General features: G+C 45.1%; 1 protein-coding gene across 1 annotated transcript in view; it reads right to left on the reverse strand.

Annotated features, from left to right (window-relative positions):
* The window catches only part of FCHO2 (FCH and mu domain containing endocytic adaptor 2), a 724,395-nt gene that overhangs the window by 583,133 nt on the left and 124,073 nt on the right, over positions 1–17,189 (reverse strand). Inside the window, exon 6 of the mRNA XM_069224082.1 lies at positions 4,990–5,094. Within this exon, the coding sequence (XP_069080183.1) occupies positions 4,990–5,094 (105 nt within the window). The remainder of the gene's footprint in view (positions 1–4,989; positions 5,095–17,189) is intronic.

Here is a 17,189-nt window from a genome sequence, read left to right on the forward strand (position 1 = left end):
GATTCAGGGAAGTGCATCAAACAGATATAGTATGGATGATGAGTGGCCTGAATTGAATTTAGAATAGTGTCAGCCTTTCCATTACAAGTTTATTTTTGTACATTTCTGTGGATTAAATAAAATATTTTCATTATTTGTGTGTGTTTTGATGAACTCTTTTCCTGTATTTTTTGTGTATTTGCACTTTAAATCATCAAAATTTCTTAGGTTGGGATGCTCGGCTTGCAGTAATATCTCTAGGGGGTCCCTGGACTTCAATAATGATTCAGTAGGTGTCTCTTGGTTCCAGTAATGTTTAAGTGGGGGGTCCACAAAAGTCAAAAGGTTAACAAAACTGGTAAATTATTTGCATGGCTGGATAAGAGAGACAGCACCAGATGGATATATAAAATAAGACATCAAAGAAGGAATACCAGAAGGACAGACAGGGAGATAGAATCCAGTTTTGCAGATTACCTTGAGCGGCTATAAAATAGCCCAACACAACATGAAAAAGAAAGAGAAAAATGTGTTAAAGTCTGCCATATTCCAGCTTTGGCTAAGCAGATCACCATAGCCCAGTTACAAGTCATAAGGCCACAGGTTCGAATTGCCTCCCAGCTGTGCTATTTAGGATTCTCATCAGAGATAATAACCACCTCTTACTAGCAATCTATATGTAAGTGTTCAAGACAGGGGAACTACCTTCACAACTAAGAATGGCCACAGCTACACTGATTTAAAAACAAAATGTATAACCTCCAGAGGAGCACTCTTCCTATGGGGCAATATCCCTCCTAACTGCTGAAACTGAAGAAGGAGGTACTTACCTTTGGTAACAAATTATCTGGTAGAGACATATTCTAGTTGCAGATTCCTTACCTTAGAATTTCCCCCAGGTGACAGTCTGAATCCAGAGATTTGTCCTCAAGCAGTATCCCTGTGTGCCATTAGGTGGCGTTGGTCGACTCTGCATCTGTCGTTGTGGTCACCGGATATGACGTTGGGGTTGTATATAGGTGCCACCCCAGTGCGCTGACATCAGTTTCTTCTCACGACTTTCCATACCAGAAGTGCAGAGCCATGAAGAACACTGACCTTGGTGCACCAGAACTAGGGCCCTGAAACAGAATTCCTTGTCCCTAGAAATCAGTTCACAGAGCCAGGAGGATGGGTGGGTTGGTAAGGAATCTGCAACTAGAAAATGTCTCTACCAAATAATTTGTTACCAAAGGTAAGTAACTTGTTCATCTGATAGAGACCTCTAGTTGCAGATTACTTATCTCAGGATAGATACCCAACCAATACCATCATTGGAAGAGGGTCAGCGAACCAAGATCACACTAGGAAGTCCTACAGGACCAAATGGGCAACGTACCCGTCCCTTCGTACCTACCTGTCCAAGCAGTAGTGTTCGGTAGACGTGTGCAAGGACGCCCAACGTTGCTGCCTGCCAGATGTCCAGGACTGGAACTTTGCATGGTAATGTAGTGGTTGCAGCTGTTGCTCTAGTAGAGTGAGCGCACACGCCCTGTAGGGGTTGCTTTTTAGCCAATGTGCAGCACATTTTAATGCAGAGAACCCGTCTCGAGATGGTTCTTTTCTGCACAGCCCGACCTTTCTTCGCAGCCAAATAACACACAAAGAGTTGATCATCCACCTGGAACTCTTTGGTACGACCAAAATAGAACACCAATGCTCTTTTTGAGTCCAGGTGGTGGAGTCTCTCTTCTTCCTTGGAAGGATTTGGGGTTGCGTAAAAAGTAGGCAAGGTGATGGATTGGCCTACATGAAAGAGCGTGACCACCTTAGGTAGAAAGTAAGCCCTGGTACGAAGCAGCAACTTGTCAGGGTGGATGGAGATGAAAAGTGGCTTTGAAGAAAGAGCCTGCAGCACACTCACTCTGTGAGCAGAGGTGATAGCCACAAGGAGTAAGCAGAGTTTTCAGAGTAAGAAGGTGAAGTGGGCAGTTGTGTGCCCCTCTCGAGACACTTCACATCAGAAAAGTAAGAACTAAATTCAAATCTCATTGGTGCATTATGAATGGGGCATGAGGAAAGAGATGGGTAAGACCATTAAGAAATTGTCCAGTAATGGAAGATTTAAACAAAGAGGGTTTGTCAGGCAATTTGAGGAATGCCAAGATGGCAGACATATAGCCTTTGAGGATGCCCAGAGCAGAGCCCTGCTAGGCCAGAGAAAGATCAAATAAAGGAACCTCAGAAAGCGGAGCAAAGAGGGGGGTTAACAGAATTGTCTGTACAGCATGCCACAAATTTGTTCCATCGATAGGCGTACACCGTTTTGGTGGAGGGTATCCTGGCTGCCAAGATAACATTACAGACTTTGGGCGGAAGGTCAAAAGTTGCCAATTGCAGCTGCTCAATCGCCACACAAGAAGATGGAGACTGGACAGGCTTGGATTGAGAGCCGCACCCGGCTGCTACGACATAAGATCCTCCCAAAGGGGCAGTCTTATTGGAGGATCGGTGGCCATGCTCAAGGGCCATGCCCAGTCCGAAGCCACAAGAGTGACTCGGGCCCAGTCATTCTTGATCTCCTTGAGAACTCTTGGCAGAAGTGGTATTGAGAGAAAGGCATAAAGGAGGCCCGAGTTCCACTGGAGATGAAAGGTGCCACCGAACAAGTGCCTCCCTAGAAATTTCAACACGCAAAACAGCTGACATTGAGTGTTGTCTGCGGAGGCGAACAGATCTAACCAATGCTCTCCACACTGCTGAAAGTGACCATGCGTCACTTCCAGATGGAGATTCCATTGGTGATCAACTAGACATTGATGGCTGAGTTCATCCACTCTGGTGTTCAAAGAACCTGCAAGATGTTGAACCATCAGGGATATCTCCTGATGTTTCAGCCATGTTCAGAGACCCAGAGCCTCCTGACAAAGTGTCCATGACCCCACTGCGCCCTGCTTGTTGCAGTACCACATGGCAGCGGTGTTGTCTGTGAACCCCTGCACCACTTTTCCCTTCAGAGGGAGAAGGAATGCTTTCAATGCTAGCCTGATGGCCCTGAGCTCTAAAAGATTGCTATGGAGCTCGGACACCCCCCCGGAGACCAGACGCCTATGACCTCTGCCTCTCCTATGCAGCCGCCCGTCCCAGAAGTGGCACATCTGTCACTACAGTCAGATCTGGTTGGGAAAGAGAGAGGGATCTGCTTCTGACCCAATCACGGTTTCGAAAGCCACCACTGCAGATCTTGCGCAGTCCCCTCCAAGAGCTGGACCATGTAGTTGAGTTTCCCCTGATGCTGCACCCACTTGAACTCCAGGTCCCACTGCAGAGCTTGCATATGGCCATCTGGATGCAGGGGCCTATGAGGTCCAGCAGCCTCAGTCTAACCAAAATTCAGGATAGAGGCTGAGATATCAGTAACATAGCCTGAATATCCTGGACTTGTCGCTTGGGAGGACAGGCTCTAAACTGCACTGCATCCAGAACAACTCCGATAAAAGGGAGTGTCTGAGAGGGAGTCAAGTGTGACTTTGGAGTGTTTATAGTGAACCACAGCAAATGCAGGAGGTCGGCCGTAGTCTGGAGGTGGGAGATGACAGCCTGGGGTAAGCCAAGGTACAACAGCCAGTCGTCGAGGTAGGGGAAGACTAAACCCCCAACCTGCTCAGATGAGCTGCAACCACCTCCATCACTTTGGTGAACACCGGGGGGGGGGGTTGCTGGTAAGGCCAAAGGGGAGTATGGTAAATTGAAATTGCTTGTGACCTACAACGAACCGCAAGTAACATCTGTGGGCAGGCGGGACGAGAATATGGAACTATGAGTCCTGCAAGTCGAACATTACCATCCAGTCTTCTGGGTCCAGGGCAGAAAGGACCTGAGCCACAGTGAGCATGTTCAGCTTCTCCTTCCTGAGGAAGAGGTTGAGGGATCAGAGGTATAGGATAGAACAGAGGCCCTTGTCCTATTTGGGCACTAGAAAGTAGTGAGAATAACACCACAACCTACTTCTGGACCAGGGACCCTCTCTATGGCTTCTCTGGCCAAGAGAACAATAACCTCCTCATGAAGAAGTACCAGGTAATCCTCTGTCACTCGATGGTAGCATGGTGGCATGTATGGAGGGGTACTGTTGAAGGGGAGGAAGTAGCCTCTTCATACTATTTGCAAAACCCATCTGTCTGATGTAATGGTGTGCCAGCGGGGCAGGTGATGGTGAATCCTTCCGTTGACTGGTCCCTGGTGGTGAAGCGCCAAACTAGGAAAGTTTGGAGGCTGAGGGGGGTGGTGGACTGTCTAGACCGCTGGCTCCCCAAACCACGTGGAATCTCTGAGGAGGAGGAGAGCTGCCATCTCTTGCTAAAGAATAGGCCAATTTTGAGGAGGAGGAGAAGAGGGAGGAGGCTTGATGAGTGGGGGTGGGGGGTGGAACCAAAAAAAAAAAAAATGGATAGATGTAACCCCTTTCTACAAACTGATGGAGCCACAGGTCTGAAGTAATGGCCTTCCAGGCCGGGTAAAAGAGGGACAAAAGCCCCCCCACATACACACACATGCATTGTTGGGTTGAGAAAGAGAACTAGGCCCATTTTCCTTGTGGTGCGGAAGGAAGAGGACGAGGTGGGTTGGATGGTGGATCCGCACCCCCTTCCTCATTGCCATCCTTTGTATTGTCAGTTCCTAAAGGAAGTCACATGCAGTTTTCAGGCAGTAATGGCCATGGTTGCTTATGTGGTTCTGGAATTGAATAGTTTTGGTTTTTACAAATTTAGGAAGCGGTATTTGATCCCACCACAATATGGTTCAGATAAATTACGAAGGAGAGAGCTGAAAGAAGAAATATGTGATATAACATGTCAAAACAAAGCTTAGCGACAGTCCTGTCTATTGAATGAATAAATGAATGGGCTGCACGCGGCTAGCATGCCTGATAGCAAGGGGCACTAAATGTACGGTTTTACTTTTTGCATTGGGTAATTACTCTTCTCGAACAATTTTCCAGTAAATATTGTAAGTTACTAGGTGACTCACCTGAGCGGTTTCTGTCATTCTGTCTTGAAATTCAGTTTTTGCAGCAGAATATTTTTCCACATATAGTTTATATGTTTCTGTAGCTTTTTTTGCCTTAAGTCCAGCCTACGGAGAAAAATATTAGTAAGACATTTTATTTGGGTAATATTGGTCAGCATTAAGCAGATTGAGACAGTAATTGCTGTATTTCAGATTTAGACAAAATTGTCACAAAACATATTAAGTATAAAAACATATGATTAACATGATAATAAAGGGATTCCTCTTTTCAAATACTGGAGGGGAGGGAGTGGTTCAACTATTAACTGAGGTTAGAGTGTCTTCACACAAAATGATACCATGACAATCTCCCCTTCACATCATCAAGTGAATCCAGGACATTCAAATGTTAAATAGTAGTACTTCAAGAATAAGTATAGTGTTGATTTCATGGAGCATTTTGCCGGTCTCCCTTAGATGATAGGTCTTTTTTCCTCAAAGGGATAGATGTAGGAAGTTAGTTCTCAACCAAATCACGCTGTAGAGATACCAAATAACAACAGGATAACCAAACCTCCTGAAGAAGTTTAGGCAAATTAGCACAAGACAAACCATGAATTCAGTTACAGCAATAGAGAATATTAGCAATTAAATCTGATGCTCAGAGGACCGTCTTTGGTCTTCCCTCCTGTTCGTGGGTACAATCAAAGGGCATCTACCTAAAGTAATCTATAAAAGATGGGAAAAATCTCAAAAAGTTAAAAAGCTATGGCAAAAAGTGAGTATTACATGCATAGACATAAGGGGAAAAGAAAGAAGGTCTTAGCATTTCAGAAGCTCAGTCAAGAGTCTTCTTAGAGAGAGTTATGCGTTAGCCTAAGCCACATTCAGCAAAGCATAGGAAGAAGGGGAAAAGTCAGGGGTCTGTACCTCTCAAAGTCCAAAGGGATAATGCTAAAGTCAATCTGTGAGAACACTAGTTTATACCACACAATTCTGTCAGCTAACACCATCATCACGCCATAAGGAGCTCCATTATATTCTTCTGTCTCACGTTGTAAACTTGCAACATTCACATACTATCCCTGAGTAGTCCTGAGAACACTGCTGTCCTTGGTCCTCTAGACATCATTAGCAACATATGTGAGTAAGGAAAGTCATCTCAAACTCGGTTTCTCCATATTCTTGTATCAAGGTCTTTTTCACAGACTCATTATTACTAAAACAATAATACATCTATTTCCAAACTAACATTCCATATGAATGCACTTGCAATGAAATGACACATTAGCAAATATGGAAAACAGTTTCTCATGTTGAAAGAAATACATGCCTAGTCAGGACAACTTAAGAATATTTCTCACTAATTCATATTTAATTTTGTGTTATATTGTACACATATTAATTTCAATATTCATGTAAATGTCAGTTACATAATTTTAAACAAAGCTTTGTGTTACAGTTAGAATAACCAAGAACTACATTTTTAATGTTGAACTATAAAACCTTAACATACACATGATGTCAGGGGTGGAGCCAAAATTATGTTGTGCCAACCACGTCTTAAAAACATAACTGGCAGCCCTACTTAGTCATGTTATGATAATTTAATGCAATCCTCGGCAAGGTCTTTTTAATTGCCTCTTTAAGACTTCTCGTAAACCACAGCACTGGTCCACCTACAATTGAAAAAGCATATTTTACCACATATTGCACCACATCTGATGTGATGTCCTGGTGTGCAGCGTACAAATACAATGAATATCCAAATACGACAATAACATTCTTATTTCATTGCATTCACCGCAACAGGCCAAAGAGGGATATAGTATTTTGATTAATTAAATGATTGCTATTTGTATGTTATTTTTTCCTATTTGGGCTTTCTTTTCCAATCACTAAATTATTTTATCAATGTTTTGTTTTAAAGAACTGCTTCTAAATGTTTTGTTTCCTTTTGTCAATGTTTTTGTACATATTAAAATATTTTCCAATAACTCAAAAAAGAGTTTAGGAGTCTCAGTCATTTCAAATCTGGGGAAAGAAAGAATCATCACTTACACTGAACTTTTTGCACATAATGGGCTCCCTATACCGATGTGGCAGAAGCAACTCTAATCCACGATTAAAAATGGAATACCAGTAACAAGGGGATGTGGCTGGATGCCAAGCAAGATGGTGGCGAATTATTAAGCCTCCCATCAGTTTCCAATGAAAATCGCCCAAATATCTTGTTTGACCCTGTACAGATCTCAGCTTTCTTTAAGATACGTTTGCACTGTTATAAATACAATAGACATACATAAATATTTGGCAGAGAACAGCATCATGAAATTATACAGTAGATGACTTTGAGAGCTTTTATCTATGGACTTATTCTAAGTGAAGGCGTCCTGACTTCAGAGATGTGAACCTGTGGCCCTCACACACAGGGGTTTGACAAAATGGTGGGCAGCATTCTTCTAACAAATAGCACATACATTTAAATGCCATGTGCCAAACAACTGTCCAGGCCTCAAGTTGTAGCAGAACAGGTGTCACACTGAGACGAGGCGGGCCATTTGAGCAACATTGAAGAGCGGAGGGGGGAACAGTCTGCGTGAAAGTGCTGCCTAATGATCTGTGGCTAGCTGAGGCACTTCCTTTCTTCAGTCATGCAGGCCGGCACCCAACAGGGAACAGAAGCAAAGGAAGAAGTAAGCGTTTAATGAAGGGGAGTGTGCTGCAGGGGAGCAAAGTTACTAGTGCATTTGGAAGTTGTCGGCCTGCCATCTGTTGCCCTTTCACACCTCATTGGGTGGGGACGCCTGCTGAAGGAACTGACATTCTGCAAGGGGGAAATATTAGATCACACTTTGGACTTTGAAGGACTTGAGCATCTTGAAATATCTTCATGTGCCTGGGATTCATATGGTGGACTCACAATGGTGCATGTGACTATTTTCAGTGTGTTTGGGAGGGGCAGGTAGGGGGCAGAGTACACCCCAAACCTGCCACTTTCTTTGCTCACAGAGAAACCCAGAATTTAGTCAGCAGAGTAGAGGGGTCTCATGCCTCCATAAAATACTGGAGAATACCAAGAAGACATATGAATGGTTGTTTGCGAAATGTGATGACAACTGGGAGAAACCAACGCTGACAAGCCATGGGAGGATTGTAGTGCTTCACACAACAAGCCCTTGAGATAGAGGGGAAGGAGTAATTCATCCCATGTGTAATTCTCTGCCATCTGGGAGACTAATATCATAGTTGAGCACACAGAGAGACAAAATCATGTTGCACACTGATCGGGAATGAAGAAATTCCTGGGTGTCAACAATGGAAAGGGATCATACTAATAAGATTACGCAACATAACAGAATGGCTAACTATGCATTTTGGCGCAACAAAAAGTCAGAGAAGGTAGGGGACACAGGACCTCTGACCCCTTCGTAGTGATGCAGGTTTCACTACGGATGTGAAGCCTACCCACCATAAGGATGTGATCACTGTTGTCAGAGATACTTAAAATTCCTTGAAGTCCAAAATCGATAGTGTCCATTGAAGTCAATTTATTATGCAGAGATCTTAATAAAATGAATGAACAAGAGAAACAAACACTCACCTTTCACCACCATGAAAAAGAGATGACAACTTTGCAGTCTACAGTAAATCCCATAGCAAAACAGAGTGCAGTTACGCACGTAAAACTTGAAGACACAGAGGGAAGATCAAGACAGAACAATATTTGACTGGTCAGAGTGCCATAAAAATCAAAGGGTGTAAGTGTAGACCATCTTAAACCTAATCAAATCAAATCAAATCATTAACATTTATAAAGCGCGCTACTCACTCGTGCGGGTCTCAAGGCGCTAGGGGAAAGGGGGAGTTACTGCTGCTCGAAAAGCCAGGTCTTGAGGAGTCTCCGGAATGCGGAGTGGTCGTGGGTGGTCCTGAGGCTGGTGGGGAGGGTGTTCCAGGTCTTGGCTGCCAGGAAGGAGAAGGACCTCCCACCCGCCGTGGAGCAGCGGATGCGAGGGACGGCAGCGAGCGCGAGGCCAGAGGAACGGAGGAGACGGGTGGGGGCGTAGAAGCTGAGGCGACGGTTGAGGTATTCTGGTCCCTTGTTGTGGAGGGCTTAGTGTGCGTGGGTGAGAAGTCGGAAGGTGATCCTTTTGCTGACTGGGAGCCAATGCAGGTGTCTCAGGTGTGCGGAGATGTGGCTGTTGCGGGGTACGTCGAGGATGAGGCGGGCCGAAGCGTTTTGAATACGTTGCAGGCGTTTTTGGAGTTTAGCGGTGGTCCCAGCATAGAGGGTGTTGCCGTAGTCCAGGCGGCTCGTGACGAGGGCGTGGGTCACGGTTTTCCTAGTGTCGGCGGGGATCCAGCAGAAGATCTTGCGGAGCATGCGGAGGGTGAGGAAGCAGGCGGAGGACACGGCGTTGACTTGCTTGGTCATGGTGAGAAGAGGGTCCAAGATGAAGCCGAGGTTGCGGGCGTGGTCTGAGGGGGTCGGTGCGGTACCAAGGGCCGCGGGCCACCAGGAGTCGTCCCAAGCGGACGGGGTGTTGCCGAGGACGAGGACTTCTGTTTTGTCAGAGTTCAGCTTTAGGCGGCTGAGCCTCATCCAATCTGCGACGTCCTTCATGCCCTCTTGTAGGTTGGTCTTGGCGCTGGTGGGGTCCTTGGTGAGGGAGAGTATAAGTTGGGTGTCGTCGGCGTATGAGGTGATGATGATGTCGTGCTTGCGTACGATGTCGGCGAGGGGGCTCATGTAGACATTGAAGAGTGTCGGGCTGAGCGATGAGCCTTGAGGTACGCCGCAGATGATCTCGGTGGGGTCTGAGCGAAACGGTGGGAGGTAAACTCTTTGAGAGCGGTTTGAGAGGAAGGAGGCGATCCAGTCCAGGGCCTGGCCTTGGATCCCGGTGGAGCGGAGGCGGGTTATTAGGGTGCGGTGACAGACGGTGTCGAAGGCCGCCGAGAGGTCGAGGAGGATGAGGGCGACTGTTTCACCGTTGTCCATCAGGGTTCTGATGTCGTCTGTGACTGAGATGAGGGCGGTTTCAGTGCTGTGGTTGGTTCGGAATCCGGTTTGTGAAGGGTCGAGCAGGTTGTTGTCTTCCATCAAGGTGGTAAGCTGTTTGTTGACGGTCTTCTCTATTACCTTGGCAGGGAAGGGGAGGAGCGAGATGGGGCGGAAGTTTTTCAGGTCGCAAGGATCAGCCGTAGGTTTCTTTAGTAGGGCGTTGACTTCGGCGTGTTTCCAGCTTTCGGGGAAGTTAACAGAAGAAAATGAAGAGTTGATGACGGCCTGGAGGTGCGGGGCGATGATGTCGTCGGCTTTATTGAAGATGAAGTGAGGGCAGGGGTCCGATGGGGCGCCGGAGTGGATAGAGTTCATGGTGGTTTTGGTTTCTTCAGTGTTGATGTGGGTCCAGGCGTTGAGGGTGATGGCCGGGGGTGTGGGTTCGGTGATGCTTGGTTGGGTCTGGTGTCCGAAGCTGTCGTGGAGGTCGCTGATCTTGCGATGGAAGAAGGTAGTGAGGGAGTTGCACAAGTCTTGTGAGGGCGTGACGGCGTTGGGGTTGGAGAACTCTTTGACGATGCTGAAAAGTTCTCTGCTGTTGTGGCTGTTTTTGTCCAGTCTGTCGGTGAAAAAGTTCCTTTTGGCTGCGCGGATCAGGTGGTGGTGTTCGCAGGTTGCGTTTTTGAGGGCGGTCATGTTGTCGGCGGTGTGGTCCTTGCGCCAGGCCTTCTCGAGGGCGCGACAAGTTTTCTTCGATTCTTTAAGGGTGTCAGAGAACCAGAGAGGTTTTTTGGTGATGGCCTGTTGATGCGTGCGTCTGAGGGGAGCAAGGTTGTCTGCGCAGTTGGAGATCCAGTTCGAGAGGCTGAGGGCTGCGTCGTTGGGGTCGGTGGTGAGGGTAGGTTGGTTGATGGCGAGTGCGGAGAGGAGTTGCTCTTCGGGGATTTTGTTCCACTGTCGACGAGGGATGGGTTGAGTGCGGAGGTGGCGGGTCTGGCGTCGGAATGTGAAATGGACACAGCTGTGGTCAGTCCAGTGTAGAGCGGAGGCGTGGCTGAAGGAGAAGTGTTTGCTGGCAGAGAAGATAGGGTCAAGCGTGTGTCCGGCGATGTGGGTGGCGGTGTTCACCAGTTGCTTGAGGCCGAGGTTGGCAAGGTTGTCGAGCAGGGCGGTGGTGTTGGGGTCGTTGTTTTGTTCCAGATGGAAGTTGAGGTCGCCTAGGAGGATGTAGTCCGGCGAGGCGAGGGCGTGCGGGGAGACGAAGTCGGCGATGGAGTCGCTGAAAGCTAAGGGTCTCTCTTTATCACTTTTCTGTGGGAAGGGCACACAGAGAACTGGTACCCCCACCAAGATCTGGTATGCCACCATGGACTATATTAGTCTGTATTTTCAATCACCGGATTTGTGATGTTACCTTGCAGGGAACAAGATGACAGGTGCAATTAAAAAATACTTCATCTGAACTATTTTACCAGGGTACTGATAGCTAGAATTGGACAAGATGACTGTTTCAGGCAGTAGGAACTTTTAGCTACACCACTGGAAATGTCCCCAGGTATCCAGGTACTGGGAGAAGGAGACCTGTCTAGCCTAAGTCTCTGACTTCCCATTGCACTTCCAACAAAAGTGCCGCCTTCTGGGAGTTAGGCACAGTGATACTGCGACCAAATACTAAACGCTGTTCTGTAACCTGGGAATGGTTATTTCTAACTGTCCAGTTGTAGGATGTAACCACATCACTATTGTTTGAGAAGCGGCAAAGGGATGTGGACTGGTGCAAGAGAGTAGAGAGGTTTGTTTACGAGGGACAAGGTTGACCCCCAAAAAGTGTGGTTATCTTAAAAGATGTGTAGTGGTTATCACTGATTGAACATTAATGAAAACACCTGTGAACCCACTATATGACTGTCAGCCCAGTGACAGTCTACCTAATGTTGTCATGTACCAGCTCAACTCTCTTTTTTCCTGACTGTAGTGACTTCCTCACAATAATTTATGTACATGTGCTTTCCATGATTTGTTATGTTATACTGTCTTCTGTGAAAATGAAAATTCAATAAAATTAAGTTTAAAAAAAATGGAATACCAGGGGAGAGGATACGTTTTCTACCAAGCTGACTTAGACAACCATGGCCATCTATGTTGGCAAGTTGGCACATTTAAAGACAGTTATCACTGGAGAATTGACATAATGAGTCATACCGGCTTCTAAGAAGGATTATGCTCAAAGTAAAACCGTATCTACACTGTCCCAAGGTCAGAGTTCTTCAATAAACAAAGTTGGCACCAACCCCACTCTTTCAGGGAAGACATGAGCTGCAGTGTCCAATAGACTCAATTAACACACTTTGCTGGGTGGAGTCGCCATGCACAGAACCTGAGTTATGAGCTGTCTAGAACAAGAAACGACACCTGGTTGGCTGCTACTATATGGATAAAAGGACTCTAGTTGGAGGTAAAGACCAGAAATCGTGGACAACAAAAAGAGAGACAGAGAAGGGGTCAGTCAGAGATCAGAATGAAAATTAGCTTGTTGAGACATATATGCAAGCTTTTTTGCATGGTTCTCCGGTACGGGAACAGCTGAGATAAGAATATACAAAATGAGATGTATCAACGCAATGCTATGCTGCCGTCATAGCCAAAACAATAGAAGCAGGGAAAGACTCCTTTCACGATATTGTCTCTTTTTACTCAGAAATGTAATTCCCTACTAATAATTAAAGTGGATGTTGTCTGGCAGGAAATACTAAGATGGCAAGAGGATGCCTCCTCATGTAAACTAAAAAGAGCAAGGCTATCAGGATCTAAAAAAAAAAAGTACAGAGCTAGCATGGAAGAGTCAACAGAAGGGTTAATACAGGATGGGTAATTTGTTTGTAGGTTTCACGTGCACAGCGCTTGTGCTGTGCTTGGAAATCTTTTGTATTTAAAAAACAAAAAACAAAACTTGAAAATGGCTTAGAATTTACCCTTGCTTACCTATAGTTACTACTGGCTGGCTTCCAGTGGCTTCTACGTCACTTTACTTACCATTGGCTGGCTGACATGAGGCTCCCTCCTCTTTTTAGTTACCATTGGCTGGCTCCCACGAAGGCTCCTACGTCACTCTCTTGGTCAAGCACTTGCTCCTCGCCTCTGTGGTCCTGCCGTGGAGCTTGGACCAACTACTGCTTCCGGTGGCCAGTGTCCGCACACCTGCAATGGTACTTTTTTAGTACTGCATCAGTGTGCATCGTTTGTAGGTTGTGTCTAGGCCAGCATGTTTTCTTATCTTTTCTTCTTTTTTTGCAGTTTCATATAGCACGAACTGGGCCGGAGCGCTTTACATGAACACCAGTTGCATTATAGATGAGCACATTCATTTAGATTAAGTGATTTAACCAGAATTCCAGAGTGTTGAGTCTCCACCACGACTCAAACCAGTTTCCCAGCTTCAAAATCGGACACTCTAGCCTTTTACGCTGTGTTCTAATTTCTTGGAGTGCACTTTATTACACCTAAATGAGGTAAAAAGTACATTCAGCAAGGATAGTGAAAAAATACAGTAAGCTTTTCTCTCAAAATACCCAACTGAAGAGTTTCCAAATTCACTTTTCCTAATGCAAGGTGGACGGGCCAATGTTGCAGCATCATATCTAAGCTGATATTATCACGTCCCAGGAATGCAAAGCAAATGGTGCATGCAGGCCCTCTCGATAAGAGGCATATGCAGCTCACTCATTAAGCAGCCAGGCAGCATTCCAGGTTAGGACAGATGTTACGCTGCACTGCTTAGCAAATTAAAATGCAGATACTGCAGTCTTGATAAACTAAAGGAACAGCGGTCGCCATACTAAAATATTAAATAATGGCCATGATGCAGAGACACTTGAAGGGATCCAGAGGACGGCTGCGTGCTTACCTCAACGCGTGTACCTGACATTCACAAAGTCAAAGTTGATCGTGAAGGGAAGATTTCAGTTGGTGAATGGCCACCATCGCATGCCAGTTGTTGGTATGCCATCATTGGTTTACGACTGCAGCTATGGTTAGACGGCATCAGACAGCATCGACAAATTAGCTTGTGATTTACAAGGAGCAGGAAAGTCCCATTTCTCCATTTTATGTGTTTCTTATGATGCTTCGATATTTCCACTCCCCTCCGTTTTTTCTCTCTCTATCGCGCTCCTATCTAAAGGCTGCTTTTGGCTAATGAAACATTAATATGGACAAGCATTAGAGAAAAGAGGCGGAAGGAGTGACAGTATTGTTGTCTATGAAAATTCTATTAATGTACTAAGTTGTATATCCGTCACATTTGTTATTGGGAGCAACGTCAGCAGACATCCATCATATGAAAAGGCCTGGAAACTGTATAAATACTGGCGTGCTTCACGAGAAGGGAAACTCGGAAAAAACAAAGAAGGAGCGCTACATCAAGCACAAGATATCTTCGTGAATAACACCCACTCTGAGTGCCAAAGGGATCTGTGCAGTGACCACCGGGAGGACGAGATTGCTTGAACTCTTTTCTCCATGACCTCAAGCTGAAGCAAGAGTCATGAACACAAAGCACACTGTCCTGGTAGCTGCCCCAGCACATAAATGTACACAAGTGTGGTTCAAAGGTGGGGATTTCCTTCAAACTATGATGACAGGTCAGTAACACTAAAGTATGCAGAGTCGAGAGGAGTATCGAAAAGAGGCCAATGCACAAGGGTTTATTAAGGAGCAGATTAGCTTTGGCAATGTTTTGTGCATGTTGTACAGGAGTTGAGCTGCTGTGGAATATGGCTTAAAGTAAATAAAAAACGTTTTGACAGGGTCAAAGCTGGCCACGTCATGAACTTTTTAAAAACATTACTTTAAACCATGTTGCACACCAGCCCAACTGCTGTCCGCCACAGTCCCGGTTATGGCAGGTGGGCCAGGCCCACCCAAACATGACATTTGGCCCTCCCAGTAACAGCCAAAGAGGCCACAGAGAAAGCACCTGTTAAGTGCTTCCTCCAAGTCGGCAAATGGAATTTTTTTTGTCTCACTTTTGTTTACTTTAATTATCAGTCAGGTGATACTGATAAATCTATAGAATACATTTTATACTGCATTGTTTTAATAATAGCTGTTTTACTTGTGTACTAATAGGGAGAAAAATAACGCCTGAGACAAAACTCTGGGCACCCATGTAACAAGAAAACAGCCCGGTGGCGAGCTTAGCTCATATCTGAGGCAAGGTGCAGTGGGGAGGTGTGTGTCGGGGAAGAGAGGGCAGGGGTTTACCTGCCAATGAGGCAGCAGGTGCAGTGGCACCAGAGCCCAGGTTGTAGGCTACCTCCGGAATTGTTGAAAATCGGCCACACATTAGCCCACCCAAACGCCCCCTTGGCCCATCTAGATATAAATTCCTGGAAACGGGCCTGGTCCGCCATGTAAAAAAACACTGACAAAGACAACAGATTTTGCATAGGCAAAACTTATTGGCTTTGCCAATGTTTGTTTTATATTGTCAAGATCGCAACTTGCAAAAGAGCCTCTTCTTTCATATGTGCATTTAGAAGGTGAGCCTGGCTAGAGTCTCGTCTGACTGATGCTTGTCTGTATTTGGGTGCAGGACATGATATGGGATACAAACTCCTGCTCACATTTTTGGCTACCGACATAGCAGGAATGAGTGAAATCTGGATCTTTAAAGATTGAGCATTTTGTGATTAGGTTGTCAATCCTCTTTGCTCTTTCATTTCTTTCCTCGCTTATGAGGTCTATTTGTAAATCAGTAGGCAGCGTCTATAGCTCATGGCACTTTCATTTTGCCTATCTAGCATAATTTCACTCATTTGACAGCATCTGTGCCTACAGCGCACGCCTACGATCTGTACTCCCAAGACAAGGGCACCTCCCTGGTCGCTCTTGTTTGTAACCAAAACACTTCCCAAACAGTATCACAACAAATACAACACTCTGCCAACCAAGCGATCACCTCATGGGGTAGAACGCTACCCATCCAAAAATGAGCTTCAGCTACCTCCAGTCGGCTATGAAGCACTTTATAAAAACTACAGTTTAAAATATTTAGGCCTGCGCGAAAAGTTAATTACGGTGGCGTAATTAACATAATTTTCACATTATGCTTGTTACCCCATTAACAGTTTTAGCGTAAGTACACACCATTCACTGTAAATATTTACCACAAATGCTTGGAAGCAACATGAGAAGCTGTTCTCAGTGGTGTTTTTTTTTTTTTTTGTACTTTTTTAAAGCAGGCACGAGTTAAAAATTGAACTACAGATGCATTCTGTATTAAAATACAGTATTGTGTGACTGATTTGCATTTCACACAAATACACAATTTCACCAACATTTTGCATAATTATGCAAAAGTAAATTACGTGAATGTCGCACGTACCTAAATACAATACAAATTCACTATTTCGTTTTTACAGACGAACATTTCTGGGACTGAACCAGCAGAGGGCAGAATAATGCATAACATATCAATCTGAAATAGGTACATGATACAAAAACAGAAAAAACCTAACCATGATGTTAAATTTTCAGAAGCTGTCAATGCCCAGTAAAATATTTCAAAAAGAGAAATTAATAGAAGTACACTGATTTTGTGTTACCTCTTTAAAATGAGATGAAAACTACAGAAAAGACTCTGACAAACAGATAAGGTTCTGAAGACGCATGCCCTGCTTCTAAAAGTGTTCTATGCTGTTTTCTGTCTTTTTAATTCCAAGTACTGATTTTATTAGTGTTTATATGTAAACATATTACAATCTGAACTTCAAAATCTGTTCACCGAAATAATTTTATCAAAAAGGCACTTTTTCTGTCAGTATATACAGTTGTGCCTAGTTATCTAAATATAACATGAAACTGTCGCGTAGGCTCTCATTATTCTAATGAGACTACTGGATTTGAGCAGCAGAATCGCATGCGGTGTGGGAGACTGAGCCTTAACCCACTACAGGTGACACCTGTCGCCCCCAAATCCGAGTTTTGCTCCGGCTAACTAGCAGTGCTTCATCTCCACCCAAGAGCAGTGATGATTGGGCAGCTGAGCGCATGACACAATTGACTCCTCAGGGAAATCCTGGTCACTCAGGTCTCATCCGTTTCTCTCAATTACATTAGTCTCGCATATACAAGGACAATCAGAGGCAGTATATGTTTCAATAAGGTTTTAATGAAGCAACTGCTTCTTAGATAATAAAGCATGTACTGCAAT

The sequence above is a fragment of the Pleurodeles waltl genome, chromosome 1_1 (assembly GCF_031143425.1).
Source record: "Pleurodeles waltl isolate 20211129_DDA chromosome 1_1, aPleWal1.hap1.20221129, whole genome shotgun sequence".
NCBI lineage: Eukaryota > Metazoa > Chordata > Amphibia > Caudata > Salamandridae > Pleurodeles > Pleurodeles waltl.